The sequence below is a fragment of the Ambystoma mexicanum genome, chromosome 11 (assembly GCF_040938575.1).
Source record: "Ambystoma mexicanum isolate Mex_15411 chromosome 11, UKY_AmexF1_1, whole genome shotgun sequence".
In the NCBI taxonomy this organism is placed as follows: Eukaryota; Metazoa; Chordata; class Amphibia; order Caudata; family Ambystomatidae; genus Ambystoma; species Ambystoma mexicanum.
In genome coordinates this window covers 1083951334-1083975645 of record NC_090934.1, presented here as the reverse complement: position 1 = coordinate 1083975645, position 24312 = coordinate 1083951334, and the positions used below count along the sequence as shown (strand labels likewise).

The 24312-nt window shown below is 45.8% G+C and overlaps 1 protein-coding gene across 1 annotated transcript in view; it reads left to right on the top strand.

Annotated features, from left to right (window-relative positions):
• Positions 1 to 24312, top strand: part of LOC138504127 (proprotein convertase subtilisin/kexin type 5-like) — a 1167632-nt gene that overhangs the window by 766088 nt on the left and 377232 nt on the right. The window contains exon 13 of the mRNA XM_069624346.1: positions 6799 to 7004. Within this exon, the coding sequence (XP_069480447.1) occupies positions 6799 to 7004 (206 nt within the window). The remainder of the gene's footprint in view (positions 1 to 6798; positions 7005 to 24312) is intronic.

Genomic DNA, 24312 nt, shown 5'->3' with positions numbered 1-24312 from the left:
GTATGAGCAATCCCAACAAGAGGAAGAGAAACGAAGAATAACGCTGACCCGGTGCCGTAGTGTGCAAGGAAGGTAACAGGGATAGCTGGAGACCCGGAGAGAGAGGCGGTTACACCGATTGGCATAGTCCTAATCATCACAGTGAGAAAAATGCATATAACAATTGGAGCAATTGTACTCATCACAGTGGGACACAAGTTTTCAAGGAGAGAGAGAAATATCTTGCAGTATCATACACTGGTGCCAGTGAGATGGAAATAGAGAAGCTGAGTGTAAATAATGACTGGGCTCATCATACTTGCCCAGTAAGATACAACCTAAGAGGAATGAGAATCTTTACTGGGTTCATCATCCTCGTCCCAGTGAAAGACAAGTTAATAAGTGTGAGAATCACTACTGTTCTCAGCATACTCGTCCCACTAATAAACCAAGTAGTGAGAAGAGTAGAATCATTACTGGGCTTAGCTTATGTGTCCCAGTGAGAAACCAATTCGCGAGAAGAGTGAGAATTGTTACTGGGCTCAGCCTACTCATCCCAGTGAAAGACCAAATAACCAGAAGAGTGAAAATCGTCACTGGGTACATCATAATCGTCTGAGTGAAAAGCCAAGAGATCAGAGATTTAGGAACTGTGCTAAGGAGACTACTGTTTATAATCCTCAAGACATACGTTGGGTGTCAGAGAGAGAGAGACTTTCAAGTTCATATGAGAAGGACAGAGTGAAGAACCCTCAAGGTATCAGAACACATCTACTGAAAGACTAGACAAGCCAAGAGAAAGGTAACAAAGGGACATGGAAAAGCCCAAAAAGTGAGCTGAACGAAATGTTACAAGAGATGGCCAAGAACTATCTGAAGATTCTATACTAATTGAGACTTGCTGAGAAATCAGCTCAGGAGAAGGGAGTCATTCTCCAGCATTTTTGCTTTTTAGTATTAGTGGTAGGGTCAGAGTAGCTTAGGTTCGGACTGGGGACAGACTTTTACTTTCGACTTCACTATTGACGACGAGCACCCTAGTTAGTTGTGTTAGGTAATGCAATGAATCGTGTGGCATCATCACTGATCAGAAGAAGACATGGTAACACAGTGCAAACCTTCTATAGTTCAATTTCAAGTAACCTCTTGCGTGTAGTAGTGGTAGGATTGGGTAAGATTTAAGGTGCAGGGGAGAAAAAATTGGTCCTGGCACATGGACCAAATATAAACAGAAAGCAAATATAAGTTCCCAAAATTAGGGAACTCCTGTCCCCTGCAGACTATCACTGGCCAATCAGAGGCCAAGTACTTTAGAAGTAAAACTTCAATAGACTACGTAACTATTTGTTAGTTTTAGAACAAATTCAATGACATACATTTTTTTCAGATAATCATTCACTATCAAATCATATATAGACATAAGTGTATTTACTAAAACATAGGCCTTTATTCATGTTGTGACCCAACGCGTTCTGAGAAATCCTCTCTTCATCACGGGTCTTGATTAGATTTATAATCTACAAGTCATTAAGAAAAAAATAATCTTCTATCAGTGTTTGTGAAATCATTATCAAATTCAACAACTGGAATTGTTCCAAGTTATATCTATTTAGCCAGTAGACCATAATTACATGCGATTAGCATCTCTTATTGTCAAAGTGTAAATGTAAATACAGATTACACAACATAAATGACAGTTATGGAAATATGTATATACCAGAAATTATGCATATATCCTTATCTGGATATTTACCTTGAATGTGTCCATGATCCCAATGGACTCAATTTCCTAGAAGAACCATAGTGTACAAAGCGACGTGTGTTGTCGGTGTAACATTCTGGCAACCTAAAAATGATGATATCCTGAAATGCAGGTTCACTCAAAGTAGCAGTTAAGTACCCTAGTAAGTAATTTGGAAATATTTTATACTCCACTCACATTTCCTCGTGGAGGTGAGACTGTAGATCCAAAGTATATGGGAGAAGAAGCAATACACTTCTCTTTATTGGAAGATGATCCATTAATTCCAGGGTTTTTGATGGCGTGCTGCCATTATTCAAATCCATCTGATTCTTAAACCCTAAGAAATACTCAGTTTGAACAAAAACCCATTCAGTCTTCATGTAGACATGGTATAATTAAGACATATGAAACAGCTGATGTTTATGGTCATTGTAATTTTATTGCAACTGTTAAACCATGTGATGCAAAATTCATTGAAGCTTCCTTGGACTCAAAGTCCCAGAAAGCCACCAGTACTGTGAAGAGGAGCAAGGAGTTCATGCGGAGGAAATGTGACCTTGAGAACACTTTGCAGTCTAGTTGTTACAAATCTAATCAGCTGCATCAGACATTTAAATCCCCAAATCACCTGCCAACTGATGGAACATGGAAGGAGAGAGAAGGCAGGTTGCAGAGCGCGTGGAGCACTAAGCGTGACCAGTGACAACGATAATCCTACGAAAGTCTGTGGGAAGAGAAGCTCACTAGAAGTCAGCTGGGGGTGTTTCAGGACCGTAGGAGAGGAGCTCCGGGCGAGAGGAAGTAGATGGTGCTCAGTGGAGCTGTGTACAGAGATGATGTCCTGCAAAGATGTGCTGGCCTTGGCAGTGAAGGCTGGAAGAGCTGACACAGAGACCCAGCAGGACTCTGCCAATAAAGGGAAGCCGACACATGGCGATCACTTCACAACCACCACATAAAGAGCTGGGGTGTCAGCCTTATAGCGAAGGGGGCCCAGGACGTGCAGATATGCAGAAAAGCATATTAAAAGTACTTTTGAATACCAACCTAATAGAACTAAGTGGAAAAGGCAAATGTGGTACAATTCTCCTCACATGAGATGTATGTTGGGGGAAACAAGAGACATTGCCAAAAGAACAACCAGGGCAAACATTGTGCAATTCTCCTGACTTAAGAGGTCAGTTGGGAGAAACCTGGAACCAACATTGCCAAGAGCCATACAAGATTGTAAGAGGAATAAAGAGGCAACATTTGTACAATTCTCCTGACTTAAGAGATCAGTTGGGAGAAATCTAGAAAAAGCACTGCCAAGAGTTAAGAGATTGAAAAGAGAGGTTGAATGCCAAAGCTTGAACAAGCCCTCTGACACTGGATGTCGGTTTGGGGGAAATTGGTACAAGTAACAGTTGGAGTCAACAACTGTGTGCTAGTGAAGACGCACAGTTGTGTGATACTTAAGGAGAAAGTGAATGTGAAGAGAAGTCTGATAAAGATATCAGACAGTGAAACCTTTTTGGACAAGGATATCTGACAAGTTAGCCAAAGGGGGGATATTCCTGGCAGGAGAGTAAACCAAGATATCAAGAGTTTTCAGTTGATTGAGTTTCTTGGAAGGAGAGTGTACCACGGAAATCACTTTGAAGTGGTATGTTGAAAATAAACTTGGTCCTATTAAGTTCTTGTTTCCATTGAGCATTTTGTCAACCAGAAACGTTTGCCCTACTTAAATCTCTGTTGTGAAAAAGACATTTGTTTTGCAATCCTGAAAGGTAGCATAGACTTTACCTTATTCAAAACGGCACTGTGGGAAAGTGGATTTGTTTTGCCATTCTTAGAGACTAGGAGAGACTTCCTCTTTTCCAAATCAGTTTCATAGAAGGAACATTTCTTTATCACCTTGAGGAGGGTATTTTGTAAAAGAGACATTTGTAATTCCTTTAAGAGACTGGTTTTGACACAGAACATTGTGACTAATTTACTTGAAATAATCTACGGAAAGGGAGCCAACCTTTGGATACAAGGAGTATTTTTTATTGAAGTTAGTTATTTAACTTTTCTACGTTTTATTTGAATGTATTAGTGTGAGGGTCGGATTGAGTTTTGGCACAAGGTCATCCTGTTTTAGTTTTATAGGAAAGGGCACGGAATGCAAAGAATGAAGTGCAGCTAAATGAAAACCTGAGAGGGAAACCTACACCCGGCGGATCCGGCAGTGGTAATCCGATCGCTGCAAGTACCAGCCGCCTGTGGACTGACACCGCAGCTCCCACTTTTCCCTGAGCGAGGCCCTACTTTCTTCCACGTTGGTGTATTTTGCCTGCTGGTCACGTTGCAGTCATGGCTGGGCTGCACAGCTTGTGCATGCTGTAGCTTGCACTCACACCGTGTCTGGGGAAGCATATGTATTGGGCTGACATCACGATTACAAAGATCATTGCAAAGATCACAGCACCTCAAAGAGCTGAAGAAGGGGGCGTTCGTATTGGGCTGACATCATGATTGCAAAGATGAGACAGGCTTCCAGGACCACAGTGGTCCCTTCACTGCACCTCAAACAGCTGAAGAAGGGGGCGTTCAAGGCCTCAAATGCAAGCACCGTCTCACATCTGAAATTGCCTTGCTGACACTTTAACTGGCATTACAACTACACAGACTGGCATTGCTAAACAAAGCATTTACAACGGAGACTCACGTTTATCTTTGCTAAACATCTCATGTTACATTTACCTGATGCTGCCTCAACGTCGGTCTTTCCTCAAGCATTGACTTCTTCCGGTTTCGGCCTCGGTGCACTGTCCCAGTGCTTCAGGGTATTTCTTGTAGCTTAATGGATACTGCTGCCTTCCCACTATTCTACTTTCTCAGATTGGCTATCATCTGTCACAGTGAGGGAAGATTGCTAATCATAGAAAGAGGACTTTAAAAAAGAAAAAGGTTTTTTTTTTTTATTTGAAACTTTGGCTTTGAGTAAGTATTCAAGGAACATTTAGCCGAAGCCGAATAACTGCTTTTCAGCTGAAATTCATCCGAAGTCCTACTCGAAGCCAAAGTTCGGTACACCCCTAATCCAAACCCCTTTCTGTTAATAAAATGGCTAATGTTGAGAATGATACCTCTTTGTGTCCGTCTCTCATTTCTGAACACTCATAGTAAGGAAACCCATAGCTCAGGGAAAACTAGGCATTTTCGGATCATTTTAAATAAAAATGTCTTGAGATTGGCAACTTCTGGTCTGTCTCCTTTAGACCCTCCACACCCCCAAACCGGCCATCCAAAGAAATAAAGCATACTACCGCAAAACACCATAAAATAAATATTAGCCTGATGGATCAACCCACCCTGCAGTAAAATCTCAGACGACCGCCAACTAACTCTACTAAAAAATCTCTAATACTCCACATACCCACCCCCAACACTGAACAAACCAGACACATACCTCTGCTGCACAAAAACAAAAATACACCGGAAACTACAGATACTCTACTGGCACACCACAACACCCAACAGGACACTTAACCAAATGCACATAAACCACCCATATACAACGTTGCACCAAACAGCACCACACACTATCAACCAGCTAAAAACAAACCAGCAGACACTGGCCATTTTTTCCAAACTGAAGCTACCAGCAGGACATCAAATCTCTCTTGCGCTTTTCCCCTTCTCCATCCCACTAACTAACCCCTGCCAACCCCCATCCTTAACCCCCATCTTTTTCAGATCTGCCAGAGCGTCTGAAGACCATGAAAATGGCAGCGGTGCACATTCTAAAACTCAATAACATAACATAATCTCTGAGGGCAATAGACTGATTTCAACCAGATTGAAGGCGTTCTGCTTGACCCTAAACCGCGGGCGGTCTTAGTTGTAGTACAATCATGCAAACCACATTAGGGACATGGTTTGGCTTTCAGTGGCTGTTGTATGTGACTGGAATGGAAACTTTATAATGTGACCTGGGGAGAGCTGTGCAATACTTACCATGATATTGAGTGTCAAATGCATTAAATATAAACCTCTGTATAGTTTTGATTTTAGAGTTATTGTAGCAATCCGATTTTTAGAGTGTTCACCCCAGTTTGCTTTCGTATGTACATTATTATTCACAATTGACCTTTGCCCCCATTTCTGTCTGGTACGAGAAAATTCAACTTCGCGACACTAAAACCTTATTTCTATCCCATTGTGGGCTAGGCTTTTTAACTCATATAGTACGAGAGTCCGATTTTCAGATATTGTAAATAATTCTCACTCTAATAGATTGTTTGTAAAAATGTTCCGATATGATATGATATGATAGGTTATTTATAACGCAGTTAATACCCAGAGGTTTCTAAGCGCGGACCTGGTGATCAAACCTGTGGTGCTCTGTGACGTCTTGTTTCCAAGGCGAGCATGTTGCCCCTGAACTATCCTCCCGAGACATATTCTTTATAATTATTATTAGAGTATTTATTGAGAGCGGACCTATCTTTGGGAAGGAAAGAAGTGCTTTACAATCATAGCGTGAAGGACATGGTTAGGGAAGCAGAGAAACGAGGGAGTGGGGATCTTACAGGGGAGGGAGGGCAATTGTCAGCAATGGATCTTCAAGCAACAGGGGAGGATGTGGTGGGGATCCGATCACACAGTCTCTGGTATGGTAGGGGTTGGAGGGTGTGTGGACCTAGATGTAAGGGAGGAGCCATTCCTTGAAGAGGAGGGTCTTCAGCTCCTTCCTGAACTGTAGAAGCAAAGGGGCGAGTCTGATATTGATGGGGAAGGAAATTGCAGAGTCTTGGAGCGTAGACCGAGAGTTTTCATTGTGACTATCCCAAAACACCAACTAATTTCCCATTCAGGGGTTGGTAAACCCAGCTCTAAGCCTATTAATAGGGTTCTAGGAGCAGGATGTGGAAATTAATGTTTTGATTGTTTGTCGATTCATGCCATTGTTTTACATTGAATCGGCAGAGGGACTACTGTCTGGTATTTGTCTGCATTTAACACTGGTTAATGTATTTTTTTTATATGTGTGATTATGTATTGATCATTCATTGAACCAAAGCCTTTCTGCTCATGTTGAATTGTAGGTATTACAGAGGAAGCGATCGCTGTGAAAAATGCCACCCTTCTTGCCATCTTTGCTCTGGCCCTGTGGCTGAGGACTGCTTGGCATGCCCTCCAAACACCCTGCAACTGGATGGCCTCAATCATTGTGTGAACCAATGTCCAGAGAGGTTCTACCAACAGAAGCAAGTCTGCAAACAATGCCATCCGAGCTGCAAAACCTGTAATGGTAGGAGACCTGCTTTGTGTTTGTTTACATTACATGTTTTAAGTATATAAGGGATTATAATAATTGTCTCTTTTATAGCACACTTAATGCAGCGAGTGGTTTCTAAGCGCAGGATCAGGATTCCAACTTGTGTTGCGCTGTGTTGTCTTGCTTCCAAGACACAGGTTGCCCCTGAGCTATCCTTTCTCAACAAACTTTCTTGCATACATTATAATGGTTTTGCAAGGGGCGTGGCCAAGAGCTCATGATGAGAGGAGGCTGATCTGCCGAGCTCCAGCCGTGGCGCCGCTTCCTAATCCTTTTTTGCCGGTTTTGTGACCATTTCGGAATGAGAAACACGATTCCGAGGGTGGAAAAATCAGAGCCCCGCATGACCGCACCTACCTGCACCTGAATCTAGCCCCCAAGCCGAGTGAAAATCCGCTCGAACTATCCCCTCACTCCCAACTCCAGCTGTACCCAAGATGGCCACCGCAACCCGCGACTAGCGCAGCCTGCAAGCCTGAGGCGGACCACCCCCATTGGTACCGCCGACAAAAGCAGTATCGGGCGCGCCCGACATCACAGGGAGCGCCGTGCTTCCCCGACTGGAGAGGACGCAGGCGACCCGACAAGGGCCCGTAGCACGGTGCGCTGGGAGGCGTGTCGGTCACAGACCCACAGGAGATCCGCCGCCGGAGAGACAGTGAGAAGCGGCTGAGGTCCCTCACGGCCGGTGGGAGTCCCGTCCTCGCTCCCAGACTCAAGCCTGACCCCCGCCCGCAGGCAGAAACTGAATCGGAGGAGCGGAGAGCACGAAGCAGACCAGACCCGAGCAGGGGGGCTGTGTCCCCCCCACAGCCCGAGAGTCACACTGCCTCGAGGGGACGAGACCAGAAACATCCGAGGTGAGGAGAGCTGGGGGCTAACCAACTGCTATTTAAAGCCAGCTTGACAGCTCCACCGGCAGCTGCACTGAGACACACTGATCCTCATCCAGCCCCCCTAGACAGACCCAACAGGGCACCAGCAACTTAATTCAGCCCTTCATCCCGTGGTGCGAGGCCAGTCCAACACACTGATCCACGAGACCATTGGGTTAACCCCGACATATCTGGCACTACCTTTAACCTAATCAGCATCTGGGACCTCAATTCATTGCCCCAGCACCTTACCTGGAATCACATCACTGTGATGCCACTATGTCCTCCAGGAACAAAGCGAAGCCACCCACCTTGGACAACTTTGTCACCACCAAGACCCAGACTCCAGCTCCACCTCACCCCTCCGCCCCTGACATAGCGCAGGTGAAGGAAACAGAACCCAACGCCCAAGTGCTGGAAGCCATTGCCTCGCTGCACACATTTATAGATTCCAAGATGGCAGAGTTTAAATCCGAAATCCAACTCATGCGTCAGGATGCTAGCAACCTAACAGAGAGGGTGACAAACGCTGAAACAACCATAAAAGAAACATCAGACGATACTGCTCATCTGAAAGCTAAGGTGGTAGACCTAGAGAGGAAATTGACCACGCTCGAAGCGAGATCCGAAGACGCGGAGGGACGGGCCAGATGGGGCAACGTCCGAATACTGGGAGTACCCGAGGGAACCGAGGGCCCCAACCCAGCGGCCTACATAGAAGCCCTTCTACAGCAAGCGATAGGTGCAGGAGAACTGACGCAAGGCTTTGCGGTAGAGAGGGCACACAGGTCCCTCCAGAAAAAAACCCCACCTGGCTTGCATCCTCGCCCTATCATTGCCAAAATACTCAATTTCCAGGACAGAGAAAAGATCCTAAAGCACTCCAGAGAGGGTGGAGCCATTGAACGCGGAAATTCGAGAATAACCATCTACCCAGACTATACTCCCAAAGTCCAAAGAGAGCGCAACTCTTTTGTGCCAATCAAAGCGAGACTCCGACAATTGAATTTGAAATATATGCTGCTCTACCCCTCCAGACTGAAGGTCATATATAAAGGCTGTGCGATATTCCTTGAGACTCCGGCGGCCGCCAACATGTGGATGGAAGCCAATAACCTGGCGGATGGTAAAGATGCTCAACACGAGGCCGACTGAAGCTCAACAAGATACGAAGCAGGGGATAAACGATCGAATCCAATCTCACACCTCCTCGGAAGGAACAAATGCTAGAAGAAAACCAGAAGGTAACTTACACACCAGCCCTCGCTCGGCCTCCCACTAGGCGCAACCCCCACGGACAGATTAGAATAGACCGGACCCTCTTTTCCGGCCTTGCTCGCGCCCGTCACCCGGATGGGCCCAAAACGGCGCAAGAGCACCCGAGCACCGCATGGAAATCGCAGTTGCTGTGCACACCAGTTACAGTTATGTTACCAGTTTTGTTTGTTACGCAGTCTTCAAAATACTAGTACCAAGGATAATCGGAATAATTCGACCCCGAGAACCCAGACCCGGCAGGTTCAGGAATACGAACCTGAAACCCTCCCGCTGGCAACTCGGACCTCACCAGTACGCGAAAAGGGGCAGTGAAAGCAAACCCACTACACCACACAGATGGCGGCAGAACTCAGAGTCATGACATGGAATGTAAGGGGAATGGGATCTTACCTCAGAAGAAACAGGATCCAATCCTACCTACGCAGGAAAAAAGTCTCAATTGCGATGCTGCAGGAAACCCATATGACAGTAGATTCTTCCTCCAAATTGTCTGAACGATGGGGAGGAACAGGTAGAGGGGCACCCTACTCCAAATTTGCAAGGGGTGTATTCACATGGGTGAGCCCAGGTGTCCCATTCCGACTACTGGGGCTAGAAGCGGACAGCGAGGGCAGATACTTAATAATGTGGGGGACCATAGAAAACATCGAGATATGCCTTGCGAACTCCTATTTCCCCGCTCACGGAATACCCTCCCACCTTAAGATACTATGTGCCGAGATAGCCCACCACAGAACTGGAACTTTTATTTGGGGAGGAGATTTCAACTGTGTCAGCAACGGAAGTATCGACAGGTCCATACCCCCCCCACCCCCCAACCCCAAACAACGCTGCAACCAAGGTGCTGAACGACTCTCTGGAACACCTCAACTTGGTGGACATCTGGCGGGAGCACCACCCCACCGAGCGAAACTACTCCTACTACTCAGCCACACACAGGGTCCACACGAGAATCGATTACCTGTTCGTCGACAGGGAACAAATCCTGATGGCTGAGACCACAGAATACCTCGGCAGATCAATTTCAGATCATTCACCTTTGATAATGCACTGAAAACTCAGAGGGCCAAGACCACCAATCCCGCCCGACATGGAAGATGCCTACAGCAACCCTCACTGACCAAGAATTCAGAGAAAACCTCAGCATCAGATTAGAAGAATATGTAGCCGACAACAAGGGCTCAGTAACAAGCTGGAGAACACTGTGGGAAGCCATGAAGGTGGTGACCCGAGGCGAAGTAATCGCAAGATCAGGAGGAATTCGGAAGCAAATAACGAGGGAACTGGAGGCCAAAGAAGCAGAAGTCAAACACTTCGAGACCCGATCCGATCCCACACCTGTGGTGGAGGCAAGGCTGAGGGTGATCCGAGAGGACTGCGCGGTGGCATGGGACAGACTGGCCAAATTCGACTTTGCGACCTACACTGCCAGAACACATAAAGAGGCAGACAAGCCAGGTAGGCTGCTGACGTGGCTATGTAGGCGTGAACACCCAAAACACCTCCCGACCGAGATCACGGACGAGGATGGGAAGACACACAAAACACAGCAGGACATTAATAATGCTTTTGCAGAATTGTACTCTAAGCTATACTCCCACGACAATCAAATACCCAGAGATGAAATCATAGAAACTCTCGAAGAGATAGGTCTCCCGAAACTCACTGCCGAACAAAAAGAAGCACTAGACCTAGACATAACCTCAGAAGATGAATCAGAAGCGATCAGATCGCTATCCACATGCAAGGCCCCCGGCAGCCATGGCTTCCCACCAGAATTCTATAAAGCATATGAAGCAACTCTCACCCCGATACTTCGTGAAGTTTTCCTTGAAGCACAGGAAAATGAGATCCTCCCCAATACAATGAAGGAAACGTCATCATCCCCATGCTCAAACCAGACAAACCACCCAACAACTGTGACTCCTACCGCCCACTAGCAATGTTGAATTACGATAGCAAAATCCTGACCACCATACTAGCCAGGAGACTTGCACGAGTGGTGTGAACTCTAATACATGACGATCAAAATGGCTTTGTCCCAGGACGCAACACCACCTCCAACCTAAGAAGACTACAACACATTATGGCAGAAACCAGCACGAGAGACGAGGACCTGGTGGTACTATCGCTCGACGCCATCAAGGCCTTCGATTCCATATTCTGGGAGTGGCTGGTCGAGGTACTGGGGAAATTTGGCTTTGGGAAGGCTTTGTAAGATGGGTCAGGGTGCTATACAACTCGCCTGTGGCCAGAGTGAAAACAGGTGGAACAATGTCAAAACCTTGGGCGATACGATGAGGCACCAGGCAGGGATGTCCACTATCGCCGATGTTGTACATACTGGGGCTGGAGCCAATCGCTATATACTTCAGAAAGCAGTACTTCGACGCGGGCATAAAACTAGGCAACGAATACTCCATAATATCACTATATGCAGACGACGTGCTTCTGTATTTAAAGGATCCACAACTCAACGCACAAGTAGCCCTGTACATCCTAGATAACTATGCAAAGTACTCAGGGATCGGGTTCAGCTGGAAGAAGTCCTGTGCCTTCCCACTAGCCAGACTCAGAGATGTAGTGAAATACAACACGGAAGCTGTAATGAAAGGACTGCGCAGGTCCATGAAATTTCGGTTGAAGCTACCACTCTCGATGATGGACAGAGCAGACATCACCAAAATGATAATCCTACCCCGATTCCTATATTCCTATACTACTACTACTTCATAAACATTTGCCATTACATCAGCCCACCCTTCTTTAAGAAGCTAGAAGTGCTACTCGGGGAATTCCTCTGGGGGCCAACAAGACACAAGCTAACCCTATCCACTCTCACACAGCCCTACAAAGTGGGCGGGATACAGCTCCCTGATCTGCAGATGTACTACTTAGCGGCACAGCTCACCCATGTGACTAAGTGGCTACAGGACGAACCCACTGAAGAGACGGGCCTACTATGCCAAATACCCTCCTTGCTGTTCCCTAAAGAGACCCTTTGGAACCCGATCAATCAAACACAACAAGCACCCATGATCATAAAATAAGCAGGCAAATTTGGTCTAAAGCTTGCTCGCTGAGGCACTCCAAACACCCCTACTCTCCCAACACCCCCATATTAGCCGATGTTTGAAAACTCGAGCAGATCTCACAACGAAGCTGGGAAAGCGCTGGGATCTATACATGGGGAGATATGTTTGAAGATGGGGAATTCAGGGACTACGCGTCATTACAAACTAATGAAGGACTACCAAATGGCCAGTTCTTGTGGTATCTCAGGATCAAACAGATTGCCAAGAAGAAATGGGGCGACTGGCCGGAGGAACCCACCCCAAATCCCCTACTTCAGGAAATGCACGACCTCATGGACGGTTGGAAACCAGTGTCCCGTCTCTATAGCCGTCTGATGGACAAACCTAACCCCAGAAGCGAGACGCTTAAGGAGAAATGGGAGAAGGACCTAGAAACCACACTGTATGATGAAGAATGGGAGAGAGCACTACTATACCCCAAAGAGGTATCTAGAAATTCTAGATTCAGGCAAATTCAGTTGAATGTGCTATACAGGACTTACACGACCCCCCTGAGAGTGGCCAGCTTCAATAAGCAGGGATCGCCAACGTGTCCCTGGTGTGGCAGAGATGAAGCTGATCTGATGCACATGCTTGAAACTTGCATCAGAGCAATGACATTCTGGTCCAAGGTGAAGGTGACCTGCGTAGAAGCAGGGATAACAAGATATGCATGGACCCCCAAGGAATGCCTATTGGGCACCCACCCCAGAGTGTCCAAACACAAGCACGTATTTAAACTAATGGACATCGCCTGCATACTGGCAAAGAGGTCCATAGCAATGGCATGGAAGTCCCCAAGGGGACTGAGACACGAAATATGGATCAAAGAGCTTGATAGATGGACGGAGGCTGAAACCAGGGCCTGGCAAGATCGTGCTAACACAGGGGTAGCGGAAACGAATGATGCACTCGAATCATGGAAGGCCCTCCTGCGTGACATTTGCTTCACTGCTGACCACAAACCACCATGACTTTATTATTTCCACCGATGTGACCCAGAAAACTGAAGCCCACCTGAACGCCCAAAACCGACCGATACGAGCACTAAGCGATCCATGAACTGCCGGCCTGATGTACACCTAACCCGACCCGAAGGTCTTTTGGGGTCGACATGAAGGAAGCAGAAGACTGTCTTTGTTGACTGTTTGTTCAGTTATTTGTCTGTTACTTGTTGAACAGTTTTAACAAAAAAGAAAAATGTGGCAGTATCAACTCTCATGTAACCCAAATAGAGTTCGATTGCAATTGTACAAGACATGTCAATAAAAATATGTTTAAAAAAATAATAATAATAATTGTTTTGCAAGTCAGAGGATGTGTGTGACAATTTGAAGGCACACTACTGGAGGCAGGGTTCCTTTATATTCGTTGGCTTGCAAGGTGCCTTTTCCATGCAGTCAAGAGGGCATTGTCTTTCTTACAATGCATGACCACACCACACACCCCAGCACATGGTCTTCAGCTCATTCTGGTCACAAGAGATCTTCCAGTTGTTATGTAGAATAGTTTCAGAATCTACTGGTGGAAAAAAACACATCACAATGAACTCGTAACTATAAAACCATATTTTACGCAGTTAAATAAAAATCCCTTCAAAAACGTGCTCAGTAATTTAAAATAATTAGAGTTAATATGCAGTTTTTGCTCTGTAGTTCCGAACATCAGCACTAAACTAAATGAACATAGTACCAAAAATATCTCCATGAACTAATGCATGTGAACTGCTTTAGTAACCTAGCTTGGAAATAAAAAAATCTGAAAACATAATCATGCCTTTAAAGGTTGAGAGGCGGCTGTATTTTGGCTTGTGGAGCTGCCTTTATGCCAGTGCTAAAGATTCACCACCATGATGAGGGTTTCCCTTCCTTTATTAGTAAAAAAAAAAAAAAGCAGCAAAAATCGGCCAGGAGAGTAGCCACGACCTCATGTGGTGATGCACCAGTGCACTAGGTCAATCTTGAGTCCAAGGTTTTCTAGTATTAGGCCAGTCCGTCTTTCCAAGTCATTAGGCTGAGTGATTGCACCATCTTCCAAAGATGGAAGAGGGCCCTGTGGTCAGTCTTCCAACTAAGCAGATGGATTCCAGCAGCTATAGCCCGCAGATTGTGTTGCAGGAGTTGTCAATGGATGATCCGGTGTGAACTGCCTTGCCGCCATTCAGGGAGGTTTACTTTCAGCGATCAGGTGAAGCAGAACATCTGCGATAGGTTTCAGTATTCTCAGGCAGAATCGCACACCGGTAGGCAATCCTTCGGCTTCTTGCCTGAGATTTGACTTTGGAGCAGAGCCTCTGCAGATTAGAGACTCTGCAGACTGCAATGAAGAACCAACGCATTCACAATGGCTCTCGAGCAGCAGGAATTGGAATCAATGTAGCCATTGTATTCACACCACACCTTCGAGCTTTTATCCAGCAAGTCTACGGTGAACTGGTACGACTCTGCAGCAGTTGCCGAGATTCCTGGCTTGGCCTTTCTTTATTTTGCTGACCGTTTCAATCTGGCAGTGGTGTTATTGGATACCGAAGTTGAGCCTCATTACTCCAATTTCTCCAGCTGAATATGTAGTTAGGTTGGTTTGCTCCTTAGTGTGCTGCTTTGCCACAGTAGAGTTGGGCACACAGGGTCCATGCTGCGATGTGCCATGGATAGTGGCTCATAGAGTTTGCAGTAATGGCGCCAGGCTTTTTCATCAGTGGATTTGTATTGTGATGAAGACCTTGGCAGAACTTCCTCTGCAACTTCACTAGATGTTCGTCTAGCACCTCGATGCCCAGATGCCCAGCTCCTTCTGCAGGCCCGCTCTAGCAGAGAGCGAAGCTCCAGCCGCTGTATGTAGGTCCTTGTTTTGTACTTTTTGAAGAGTCCTTTAGTGCAGTTCTGAGCAGGTGCTCCATGCCAGGAAGGCGTAGGTAATATTTTGGGCAGTGTCTGATAGTCGCTTTGTAGATATTGATTTTATTCTGGATAAGCATGGACTTGCTCTTCAGGAGTGGGTATGGTGCCACCAGCATCCCATATGCTTTCTGCGGAGTACTCTGGATGTGGGTCATCCAGTTGACTTTGCTTGTCCAGGGTCAGGCCTAAGAAGGAGCTGCTGCTTCATGGTCTCTTTATTGAGAGTGGGCAGGTGTTCCTTGATGTGCTTTCTGGTAAACCGTGTAGCAGTTTCCACTGCCAGCCACTCTACCCATGATGAGAGCTTGTACAAAGATGTTTCAATATTCTTGGCTACATTTTCCTCGAAAGACTGGGATATGGATGCCGCCACATCTGAATCCGGTGCCATGTCTGTGTGGTGGTGATCAGTGGAGAGATTGAACAGGAATGGTTATGTCTTCATGCCTGTGTTGCACCTGCGCAGACACAGCATGTTGAGAGATCCATACACAATCCAGGTAGGATAGGAGGTGCCATTGTCCAAGCAGCTTGCGATCAAGTTCACCAGATGGCTCTGAAATCCAATCTTGTGCAGTCCTATTTTATGCCAGTACGTCTTTGGCCACATCCAGGAAATACATTCCTGTGCATTTTGTGGATGTTGAATGCATGGCTTTTTATTCCACCGCTCTCAGTAGAAGTTGGTTAATCACATGCTCTTTTTAAAAGCTCAATTTTTATTTTGGAACATTTCTTTCGGAGGCAAAGTCACTGAAGTGGGCAAGAAAGACCTTTTCCAAGATTTTTGACAGTCCAGAGAGCAGGATGATAGGTGGTAGCTCGCAATGTCACTTAGTGGTTTTCCAGACTTTGGGAAAACAATGACTCTGGCTTATTTCCAGGATTTACCCGGAGCATGTGCATTCCTCAATGTTCTCCATTCACATCAGTGCTGGGTGCTCTGAGAAATGTTTGTTGACTTCTTGTTCCACACAGCCCTCTATCCTGAGTGCTTTCTTTGGCATAAAATAACCCTCAAGAGTATCCGCAAGCCCCTTTGCCTTGCCTTTCTTGCTGCATGCATGTAAGCTGGGTCCATTCCTGAATGGGTGGGCTTGGTTCCTTCTTCCCAGTCAAGCGAGAGCTACTGTGTCTTTGAGAACTTTCCTTTGATAGTCTGCACAAGTTCTGCATGCTCCTACCGATGCCTGCCGACCCTCGGAATGTGTGTCTTCGGCACTTCAAGCCACCAACTCCAAGTGACACCTGGCGTATTGTAATGTCTCCAAGCCATCCACCTCAGTTTATCCCAAAGCCTCCAAGCACGTATGGTTCTTGACCATAATTCAAGTGAGTTCAGTTGTGTCCTGACACTTTCATACTATTTGCTGCCCATTGAAGCAGGAACTGGGATGTCACAACTCAAGTCAGTAAGTTATTCTAATTCAGTAGTGGTGTGTCGACCATACTGCTCTAAACAAAATGCACATTTATTTTTAACTGACTGGCTGCCTGTCTCATACAATACACCAATCTTGTTGGACGAGGCCTTGCATGTGTTGTCATCTTCTTTTGTTGTTGGTTTGTGTGTAGAATAGCATCCTCTGCTGTGTGCACAATCTGCCAGCTATTGGTGTGTGTGTGTGTGTGTGTGTGTTTGTGTGTGTGTGTGTGTGTGGATTGTCATCCATTTTTTTGTCTGTAAGCATTGTTGTGGTGTGCATGTACTGCCATTTATCGTCGTTGGGTTGTGTCTGTGTACACTGCTTTATGTTTTGTTATTGTGTGATTTCATACATTTTTGTGGTATGTGTGCATGCAGGTTCCCATGCACTGTTGTGTGTGTTGCCATCTGATGTTTTGGTGTGTGTTGCATTGTTGCTGTGTGTGTTTTCCCATCCATTGTGCGCTGTCAAACGGTGTGTATGCGCTATCTGTTGTTGAGATGTGTGTGCGTTGCCATTTGGTGAATGTTTGTGTGCGTCCATCTATTGTTGCTGTGTGTGCTGCCATGTCTTGTCTTGTGTGTTGCTGTCCATTGTTGTGGTGGTGTGAGCTCTTGCCACCTATTTGGTTTTTCTATCCATTGCTGCAGTTTGTGCTGCCACCATCAGATCATGGGGCGGTGTGTGTGTGTGTGTGTTTGTGTGTGTGTGTGGATCGTATTGTGCGTACTACTGCCGATGTCCCCAATTGTGTGTGGGTGTACGAGTGTGCTGCCAACCCTCATCGGGGGTGTGTGTGTATATGCGTGCTGCCATCCATTGCTGTGTATGCTTCCATCTGGGGGGGGAGGGGGGCATTGAGGGAGTGTTGTTTATTGACTCACGTTTTTATTGTTTATTTTGCCATTTGTTTTTGTTCACTGTGAAGAAGGGACGACGCTGCAGACAGGGGCGGACTGGCCTATCTGCCATTCTGCCACCGGCAGAATCAAAATGGACTTTTGAGGTCCCTGGGGCCGATTTTATAAGCAACTCTGGGGACAGTTTTATGAGCCACATTAATGTCCATTGAGCTGGGCTGGATTTTTGTAACTGAAGTTGTACTTGTTATGTTTCCTCACACAGCCTGCCGCCAGCTCGCCGCACAGCGGCAAATGGATGTATTTATTCATTGAATGCACACAGTGTCAGTCTGAGAATATCATCAAAGAAAAGTTAATACTTAGTAAGTGTTAACATTGCTTTGATGATGCCCCAGTAACATGAGTCGTGGGGCTGTCAGTGCCCCAGCCATACACTGGCTTGGTGCCAGGCAGGCAGCTTCACGTTCTCTTCGAGAACACCAACAATTCCTGTCATAGGGGTGTGCTCTACATAGTTTGCTTTTGCCTGCCTTAGGAAAGGGGGCAGTGCAGGCCTAACCCAGGGATGACTCTTGAGCCTCGCCCTCTCAGGGCAGAGCCAGAGGGCCTGTTGATATGTAGCAGTGGCAGCCAATCATGCTCAAGAAGCGTGGGCATCATGCACATTGGTGTGTTGCTGGGTGCCACACCTAGCACAATGCACAGATATTCGAAAGGAAGTGTTGATGACAGAGGAGGGAGCACGCCTCAAGCAAAGCTGCCTGGCCCAGCTGTGAACTGCAATGGAGAGTCTCGCGAGACAGAATTTGGGCACGTGGTTACACACAGTAATTAATAAAAACAAAAAAATTGAGTGGGCCAGCGGGGGTCAGGAGTCGGAGAAGAGGCAGTAACTCTGAACGAGAACAGTCAAGTCAAGTCAAGTGTTTGTAATCAATTGTTACTACCTCTGTTAGTCGGGAAAGGGCTACGGCACTGCTACTCATTCAGTGTGTGTCACGGCCGTGAAATCATCCTGTCAGCATGACTAACACCACATGCAACACAAACCACAAGGGGATGTTTGAGCACAGACAAAAATATGAAAAAAAAATCACACTTCCAATCAGACTAAATGAATGTCTTTTGAATGAAGATCAGGTTTTCTCAAACACCTGCTGCAGGCAGCAGCATCCCTCCCATCCATGGCATATACTGGTGTGAGCATGAGATGACTTAAACTCGATGCTGCTCCTGGCACTGTATCCGGAGCTGGTGCAGAAGGGAGCCGTGTTGTGGTCTGCGTGGGTCATTGCTTGCAACACCTGGCTCAGTGTGGGCTAGACAGTGGTGGAGGGCCGGCCTTTGTAGTAGTCCCAGTACTTACAAAAGTGCATCATGGCAGAGGGGAACACTGAATTCTAAAATGGCCCGTTTGTGTATACATAAATGTGCGCATGCAGGATTGCCAATTTGAATGAATGCCATAACAACATGCTTCAAGTAGTATGGACTTGGCCCACATGGAAGAGCTTCCCTCGGTGTAGGGAAAGGTGAAAGGTCCTGCCCTGGTGGCGCTTGCAGGGCCTAGGTATCCTGGTTTCTGTGAGGTTTTCGGAAGTAGTATCATTGTGCAATCTTTCATTCTACTAATTGAAGCGTCGATCTGCTCCAAATTCCCATTCCCCATTTACCTTTATCTTCCTGTCTCCGCCCTCCATATTCTATCAAGCCTGGACCCAACCATTCAATTGAAGCCGTTTTCTCATAATGTGACCACAGGGGGTGTTAGGGACCGGGCTGCCCATGTTGCTCGTCTCTGCATAAGGCATTTATGGTGCAGCTCAGTTGGTTTATTAGAGGCGCCCACCCCCACTGATGCTCGCTATTGGGCACTGGGATTCTGGTCGCAAGTCCAAGACAGTCTGCGCTTGTCTATGCATTTTAAGATAGACCGGGCCAGGCATGGGCGCTCACTTCTTTGGGATGCTAATCAGTGGGAGGGCTCCACAAATGGAGGAGGTCAGAAAAAGTTTAGGTGAATCAGGCAGGACTGGTTCTGAAGTGGTTATCTGCTGTGGCAAAATCAGGGCAGAGTTACCAAATGTGCAGCCTAATGTATAAAACATGAATGCTGTTTTGTGATGCTACTCAGTGAAAGAGATGTTTACGCTGCTGTCAAAGGTGTTACTCTCCTGTCAGTGCTGCTTTGTGTTAAAGGCATGTGAATGTGATGGTGTTCTGTGGTGAAAACACTCAGTGCTGCCCAGTGATAAAGGCATTTGATGCTACTCAGTGTCTCAGTGTTAAAAAAAGCACGGTGAAGGCGGTTAATTGTAAAGGTTTAAATTGGGTGGGCCTGGGAGGAAGTGGTGATGATACATTATTTAGGTGGCTCCAGTGTCACAATAAATATGTGCAGGAAGCTCTATGTTTCGAACTGGGCTGCCCTGGGTCTATGTTATCGTACCTGCTGGCTCCTTCATGCAGTGGCATTGTATCTATGTATGTCACACTTATCAGGTCATGATCGAGCCTCTCTGAAAGCTCTCGAAGACTGAAAACAAACTGCATCCACGCCATGTGTCTCTTTGTAACCCATGAGCGAAAGCAATTATCTTCTAAAAATGTCTGAAATTCGACATGGACAAACCGCTACAGCCAAGGACAAAGCTTCATCATTTTAGTTTACAGAAATTGAAATTTCCCTTAAACTGTAGTAAATATTGCTGCATGTAGGTGTATTGTGTGCATGCCCATTGACTAGGAGTGTCCAATGTACAGTGCTTCTTGTAAGATCTGATTTCTTAAGTTCCAGTGCACAATTATAGGACACAGTCAATTGTACTTCTACATTAGGCATAAAGTGTGGCAAGCACAAGTGTGCACTATAATTTGTGGTCCTTTCGCTCTCAGTCCAAACCATTGGCTTTGGAGCCTACCATTTGACCTTGCTTCCAAACTTTGCAGCATACGGCTGTCGCATTCTGTAAACCCTAGGATTGTATTTCAGAATGTGCTATATAGCCAGAATATTAGGATTAAGACAATCAGCAAACCTAATTTAATTTAAAAAAACTATTTCCCAGAATGCCTTGCACACTGCTTCCTCCTTACCTTTACAGGTCAAGGGTGGGTGAAATGAAAAGAACATTTGTGCTGGCAGACGGTTGCATTTGCCGATACCAGAGGTGCACAATCATTATTCTCTCTTAAACGCTCAGTTTTGTTTATTCCAACGTTCATCACGGTCTCTGGCATCTAAACGCTGGCCCTTATTCCAAACAGCCTGCTTTAATATATATTGGGTGTATGGTTGAATGTACAGATCCTACCTTGTATTGTGCCTGTGCACTTGTACTGCTGAACTCCAATGCACAAAATTATATGAAACAATGGTTTCTCTGTGCTTCCCTGTGCATTGGGAGTTTTGTTAGAGGCCCCTCAGTAAGGGACCTCTCAAAAGCTGTGTATGGTTCAGATTCCGTGGCTGCATTGAGCACCCTTTCTGAATTTGCATCAAGGCCTGTTTTCTTGAGCCATTTGTGTGCCTGGGAGGGAGACCGAGGGACATAAGGTTTATTGCACCATGTTTCCTTTGAATATGTGTTTTCTGGTGTAGGGCATGTTTGCTCAGGGTTTTGAACAGAAAACAGGAAATTATGGAAAGTGAGAGCTTCTCACTTCACTGAAGTCTAAATACAGCGATCTAAAGAAAGGTTATCGCTAGCGCCAGTTCTGCCGCACGCTGTGTCATACTGGTATGAGCATCACATGGTGCGATGAGGACAGGTTTTCCTAATTTTCCAGCAATCGCACCTCGGTAGTTTAGGTGCATTACCCTGATTTAACGAGGGATGGTTCTCACTCTGTAGAATTGGGTATAATTGGCGAGGTGGTAACCGTAGTGTGGTATTGCTTTAGATTTGGGATTGTCTGAGCAGCGTGACAGTGGCACCATGGTTGTAGTGAATTGTGGCATTAAGTTGTAACTGAAACTGCATGCTTGCGGACATCACCGATTCTTGGCACCTTACCCGCAGGACTAGACAACACATAGAAGCATTGTAAATCCTAGACCTTAATCCTGTGAGATATCTATACCTAGACAGACCCAGATGTGGGGTTCATGCATGCTTAGATTAAATGCTTCAGTCTGAACATGGATTTATCACACTCTCATGCTGTCTCAACGAAGGGCTTGTTGATGCAGCTGCCCTTTGGTATCAGCTGTGATTCAAGAATGCTGCAGAGCCCATCATTGCACTCGACTCTAGCTGTTGACCCATGCACAATAATCTATCTGCAACATAACAATGGGGTAGGAATTTCAGTGGATGAGGAAGGAAAGAAATAAGGAGGAATGGCAGAAGAGACAAAAACAAGGAGGATAGAAGTATGGGGGGAAGTTAAGAGGAAAGATGGTAAGGAGACGGGAAGGAAACAATGTGAAAGATGAAGGAAAGGAAGAGAAGAAATATGCCCATGAAAGAAAGAGAATGGAAGGGGAAGCAAGAAAAAAGGAAGCAGCAAAAGAAAAAAGAAAGAAGAAAATCAAGAGGAAGGGAGGGATAAAGGAGTGAAGGATGGTGGGAGGGAAGAAGGAAGGAACTGCTTGCTCCTCCTAGCTTACTCCAGTAATATAGACCAGCAGGTTGAGCGCTGGCGGGCGCTGCTGCGATCTATGCATGATCTGCAGGTAGCAGGTTCAAATCCTAGCAAGGCTAACTCAGCCTTTCATTAATCAGAGGTTGATAAATGAGTACCAACTCCTTAGGTTGAGAATGATTGTATGTAAAGATGTGCTGTGTACAGTGTTTTGGCGAACACACTATTTAAATAACAAATCATTATCAAATGCCGGGGCCATGGAAAAGGAATGTTATCACTCGTTTTCCCCAGTGTTTACAGAAAACATTACATGCAAAAAACAACATTAACCCTCCATAAGTAGCATTTTCTGTAAAGTTGTGAATTGACATGATTCACGGATGAGGGTTTGAGGGCCACTTTTATTTAGGTGAGGGACACTTCTTTTTTTTTGCAGTGTCCGGGCCCATTTCTTGCCCCAGTCCGATCCTGGCTGCAGATATTCTGTGAGGAGCTGTGCTGTGCCCAGCGGTCATGATTATACAGACCTAGGACGTTGTAGGCGTACATATGGTGTATGGTGCTTTTACCACTGTTTATTGAAATTACATCAACATCATTCGGTTATCAGGTAATATTTAAAAAACTATATGCTGAACATTGTACTAATAAAGAAGTTGCACCCTTAGAGAAGCAATAGCAGAGTGTGGGCATCAATACAGAAAATCCCATTACAGCAAACAAAATCTTTTCACATTTATTGTTGATTAATAATTAGGAATGCGCAACTTTTTCTAAAGCAGTAGGTTTCATTGAAATGTTTGTACAGCATTGCGTTTAGCGAAAGTTTGTAAAATGTCCAGCAGGTGGAGCTGCTGTTGTACTTTTCAAAGTGAAACTAGTTAATTGGGAAAGAACTAAAAAACGAAGTGGGAGCTTCTTTTGTTATCCTTTTACGAAATGTGACCCGCACGTTTAATGTAATTTAGAAACGGCGCTGGTAGATGATGGGGGTACAGAAGGACTCCTCATACGGGGGAGAATTGGGGGGCTAGGAGGTTGTAGATGTTGAATCTATTTTTTCACATTGCACAACTTAACTAAATGCAGACCAAGTGACGTATATTAGAGAGGCCAAATCCGCACTTATCCTAAGCAAGAAACTCCACAGCAAGCGCACAACCGTGTCTCTTTACCCACTACCCACAGCCCCCTTATTCTTCATCTGGCAGAGGGGCATATCCAGTCAGACGTTCTCCCTTATCTCCCTACCTACCCTGTTTGCTTTCCCATCCATCTCTGCTTTTCGGGGATTTTTCACCGGAAACGAAATCCATGGCTTGTAGTAAAAATGCATCTTGCAACCAAGGCCCTTAAGGTGCTAACCTTTCTTGGTTACACCCACCTGACCTGCTGCTGATATGAGACAGCAGGCACCAACTGGGACCATTGTTAATGTTAGTCAGTTCAAAGCCCAGCGACATTCTTTTAATATTGTGCTTACTATAATCGCCCCTGTTCACCAATGTATTTGCCTTCGAAGGATGCAGGACTGAGTTGGCCCTGTTGGGATATGAACATATAAACTACAAGTTGGATACGAAGGCAAACACTTAAGTCTTTAACCACCTTCTCCTGGCAAGCATTGGGCTTAAATGTTTTATTTACCAAAATAAGGGTAATATTCCGAACCAAAAAAACAAGAGTAAGTAGCATGCACATACCCCTTATTGCCACTGGGGTCGCTGTGTGGGTGTTTTAGAATGGGGAGCTCTGTTATTGTGTTATCTTGGCTCGGGGGCTCTACAAAATAGCAACCACACTGGCTTAATACAAAGCATGTCCACAGCGATGTATTTTACTTTCCTACACATGGCACCAGTCGACAATGAGAATGACTTTCTACTCCCCATCTTAAAACCCCATCTTGGCTTATCTATGGGACCAGTTGGCTCGCAACACACTCCATAGGTCTGGTTATGCTTAGACCTCATGGCAGAAACTAAAAACGGGTATTTGAGCAGGTACCCGTTTTACACTCATTTAAAGGAGTCCTATTGCCACACTACTCCCACCCCACCCCAGCCCAGTATCATTCGCAGCCTGGTCGATTCGTGGATGGTAGGCACACTGTCTGCTAATGCATCACTTTCTCCTACAGGACCCGGTCCATATACTACTCTGCTAAGACACCCCCGTCCTCGCCTACAGCGCCCCCTGCTGATCAGTACTCAGTTGCAGCAGTATTCCACTAAAGGGACCACACATGGCTCTGCTTGAAACATATTCCAGCAC